Source organism: Nelumbo nucifera, chromosome 7 (genome assembly GCF_055504915.1).
Source record: "Nelumbo nucifera cultivar China Antique chromosome 7, China Antique-T2T, whole genome shotgun sequence".
NCBI lineage: Eukaryota > Viridiplantae > Streptophyta > Magnoliopsida > Proteales > Nelumbonaceae > Nelumbo > Nelumbo nucifera.
The window spans coordinates 4,916,098-4,920,448 of NC_142655.1; the positions used below are offsets into that span (position 1 = coordinate 4,916,098).

Here is a 4,351-nt window from a genome sequence, read left to right on the forward strand (position 1 = left end):
ATATTAGTGAACTAAAAGAAGGGAAGACTTGTCAAAATTAGGCTATTTCATATAATATTTTGGAAATTAACTTTCAAAATTGGGGGTATCTTTATTTCATAATAAAAATTAATTTATTCTTAATTTTTTAAATCCTTAATTAATCTATTTTTAAAGATAAAATATATGATACATCCGTTGTATAGTGCAGCAAAGTACGTACATGAATAATTGAATGTAATGGTAAGTGTATATTTTTAACAAAACATGGTAAAAGTATATTTTGTGAAACATAAATCAATAAAAAATAATCATACTTTAATGCACAGCTAACATTAGTCATAGTTGAATTACTTTTTAAATTCTATAAATTGCTTTTTGTATTAAAGTTTGATAGTTGAAGCGTTAGAAAACAATCTCTACCATTAGGTGAGTTCTATAAGAAATAGTTTAACAAAGACAACAAAGATTTATTGAAATAAAGAATCAAATGTGTGGGATACATTCAAGTTTCGATCTTTGACTCAGTATTTGTGAAATGCAAGGCCGGTCCTAAAGGCTTAACTCTTTCTGCCCATAACAGTGTTTGATTTGACTTCTCAACCTTTTCGAATAAAATATAAATAAAAAGTTAAAAAAAAATAGTGAATGATTCCAGATTATCTTCTGAAGCCATTTTCACATCACACAGAGTTTTTAAATTTAAAATATATATCACAGAATCACCTACTAACAAATGTATTCGGAGTAACCTTAACCAGAACCAGGCATACCCAGAACTGCTCTGATTGTCTTCCTAATTAATGTTGTGGGATTCATGGCCCACCAATTGCAGATTCAGACAGACTTTCAGCTTTAGATCGAAAGGTTACAGTCCTCCAGCCAGTGCAGTTTCTGGGTTGTCTCTAGCAATTAATAATGAAACAATATGCCATCCGATCTGTAATCAACATGCAAAAATTGGCAAAACCAGTGCTTTAATTGGAGGTCTGCTACTGCTAGCTCCAAATAATAGGCCTCGGTTCATGCATGAAAGTAGTCAATCCGTCACATCAGTTCTCTTTGCATTGGAAGCTTCGGATGGCCGATGAAGTTGACTTGGTTCAGAGACTCAGTTGTGTTTAGACGGGGAATATTTTCAGACTGCCCAACTCTTACCTACTCCCCCACTTCAGAACCAGTAAATTTCAGGCAGCAGGCATTATCTGATCAGCTTGACCGGTTCATGGCCGGATCTGAACGATGAACACCACAGAGAGTTGGTAGCAGAACCTCATTTTCTATTTCTTTACGTAACCAGTAATCTAGCTATATCGTGTACGATTAAGGGGTACAGGTTGGAAGTATTCCAACTTTACTAAACAATTGTCACTCCTCCACATTGTTTCCAGGGATCATAACTATATAAAGGGGTTAGTCCCTAGATGTAAAGTCATCAGCGAGTAGTAGTTTCGAAATCTCTAGTAGTGAGTTTTAGCTATACTCTAGCAGCTTAGTCGAGGGACTTGTGGTGGCAGTTGGCCCGGCGGCCACTTCAAGTTGCCGGAATGGCGCGGCTTTGGCCGAGCCTAGTGTATGCTTTGGCATTTTGCCTGATAGCCATCAATGTAGCAGCAGACGACGACGACAAGCCTTACCTTTATGCTTCTCCACCTCCACCACCGGTGTATTACTATAAGTCACCACCACCTCCACCACCTGCATATTACTACAAGTCGCCACCGCCACCACCACCTGTATATTATTACAAGTCTCCACCGCCTCCACCTCCATACTATTACAAATCCCCTCCACCACCATCCCCATCTCCCCCACCTCCTTATTATTATAACTCACCTCCACCACCATCACCATCTCCACCACCTCCTTACTACTACAAGTCCCCACCTCCACCTTCTCCATCACCACCCCCTCCATATTATTACAAGTCTCCACCTCCACCATCTCCTTCACCACCTCCTCCTTACTATTACAAGTCACCTCCACCACCTTCTCCATCTCCTCCTCCTCCCTACTACTATAAATCACCACCTCCACCCTCACCCTCACCTCCTCCTCCATACTACTACAAGTCCCCTCCACCACCATCACCATCACCACCACCACCCTACTACTATAAGTCACCACCTCCACCATCTCCTTCACCACCTCCTCCATACTACTACAAGTCTCCACCTCCACCATCACCGTCACCACCTCCGCCCTACTACTACAAGTCACCTCCTCCTCCATCACCTTCACCACCTCCTCCTTACTATTACAAGTCCCCACCTCCACCATCACCATCCCCACCTCCTCCATACTATTACAAGTCCCCACCTCCACCTTCTCCATCACCACCCCCTCCATATTATTACAAGTCTCCACCTCCACCATCTCCTTCACCACCTCCTCCTTACTATTACAAGTCACCTCCACCACCTTCTCCATCCCCTCCTCCTCCCTACTACTATAAATCACCACCTCCACCCTCACCATCCCCACCTCCTCCATACTACTACAAGTCCCCACCTCCACCTTCTCCATCACCTCCCCCTCCTTACTACTATAAATCACCACCTCCACCCTCACCCTCACCTCCTCCTCCATACTACTACAAATCACCACCACCACCATCACCCTCACCCCCTCCTCCATACTACTATAAGTCACCACCTCCTCCATCTCCTTCACCTCCTCCTCCTTACTACTACAAATCACCACCACCACCATCACCCTCACCCCCTCCTCCATACTACTATAAGTCACCACCTCCTCCATCTCCATCACCTCCTCCTCCTTACTATTACAAATCACCACCACCACCTTCACCATCACCTCCTCCTCCCTACTACTACAAATCCCCACCACCACCATCACCTTCCCCACCTCCTCCTTACTACTACAAGTCCCCACCTCCTCCATCTCCATCTCCCCCGCCTCCATACTATTATAAGTCCCCACCTCCCCCATCGCCATCTCCACCACCTCCATATTACTACAAATCACCACCACCACCTCCTCCTCATGTTTACTACTACAGCTCCCCTCCACCACCCCCAGTCTATTAGAATTATTATTATCCTTATTTAATTCATGTAAGTATATCATTTATAGACAACTCATAATTGTCTTCCCTTTTTTTCTTATTGTTTTCTGATCAATGTTGTATTTCTATTGCAGAACATAAAACTATGAGAGAATAATGGTTTTTCCAATAAATTCTTCATGGTCTTCGGAGCTTTTTATCCATTAAATTGATTTAGTATCAAAGGTTGAGATGAAAATAAGTGTACTTTCATACATGGAGAGTTCTACTTTTCTTTTACTCTGGAGATATTGCATATACTTGGCATGATCTTTGAGAGAAGGATGAGCTGAAAGCCAAATAGTTCAAACTCAGCAATTGCAGACATAGTGATTTGGTAGAGGTTTCCATGATTCATTGAATTGGCTATACGACCTCTTTCATTGTAACATATTGTTAAAGTTGAATCCTTTGTAGATGGTATATTTCTGAAATAAAATCATATTTGAAACAAACTTGTTTGGTTAAATTATTTGTTAAAGACACCTTAATTGAATCGATTTGAAGGAATATGCTCTAAATAAAATTGGCTTTCCCAGCCGTTAATACACAACCGTAAGTTTTGGTAGAAAAGGCTTCTCCAAATACAACAAACTAATCCACAAAACAAAAAGACAAAAGATGAATGAAGTCATGCATATTAAATTCTTTACTCAAACATGATCCAAACATTTACCCCTCTCTCTCTCTCCTCGAACCCTACAAAATCCAAGGCATTACTTCAAGCATGTTGTCATAAAACACCACTAGAGATGCAATTTCTTAGATACAAGGATTCAGAAGTCGACATCAAGAACATTTTAGTGGATCGACCAGTCTAGTCGACATTAGTTTTTGTGATAGGAAGGGTGGAGATTGGAGTACCGTTAATATATTTGCACATACATTAAATGTGAGCTTTCTAGTCATAGAAAAATTTGGGTTTTTCAAAAGTAAAAAACTCGTTAGAATTGGAATTAGAATTTTGTTCTTTTAAAATTCAACTTGCATTTATCTATCCAAAATTCTAAAAATATATTTATATTTGCATGTAAAGAAAGTTAAAACATATATTTGGTTAGATATAGCATGGTTTTTAAAACCGGACCGGACCGGAAAATCGGGAACCGGTCGCCTGACCTGACCGGTTCCGTTTTCCCCCAAAACCGAATTTTCTCTCAAAACCATTGGTTTTGGTCAGTGAACCGCTGAACCGGATAGTTAATCGTTCGAACAGTTTTGACCATTTTTTATTTTTATTTTTAAATTTGTTTACATTTTTTTTAATTTTATTTTATGTTAAAACAGGCCAAGCATTCAGTTCGA

The 4,351-nt window shown here is 40.2% G+C and overlaps 1 protein-coding gene across 1 annotated transcript; it reads left to right on the forward strand.

Annotated features, from left to right (window-relative positions):
• Positions 1-1,400: 1,400 nt before the first annotated feature.
• On the forward strand, positions 1,401-3,515 carry LOC148790108 (uncharacterized). Its single transcript, XM_088890959.1, has 2 exons — positions 1,401-3,056; positions 3,142-3,515. The coding sequence occupies exon 1, from the start codon at positions 1,527-1,529 to the stop codon at positions 3,027-3,029; it is 1,503 nt and encodes a 500-aa protein (XP_088747085.1). The 5' UTR covers positions 1,401-1,526; the 3' UTR covers positions 3,030-3,056; positions 3,142-3,515.
• Positions 3,516-4,351: the final 836 nt, after the last annotated feature.

Bases quoted from the DNA above. Each gene is read 5' to 3' on its own strand.
- LOC148790108 (XM_088890959.1), top strand. From the start codon at position 1,527: ATGGCGCGGCTTTGGCCGAGCCTAGTGTATGCTTTGGCATTTTGCCTG.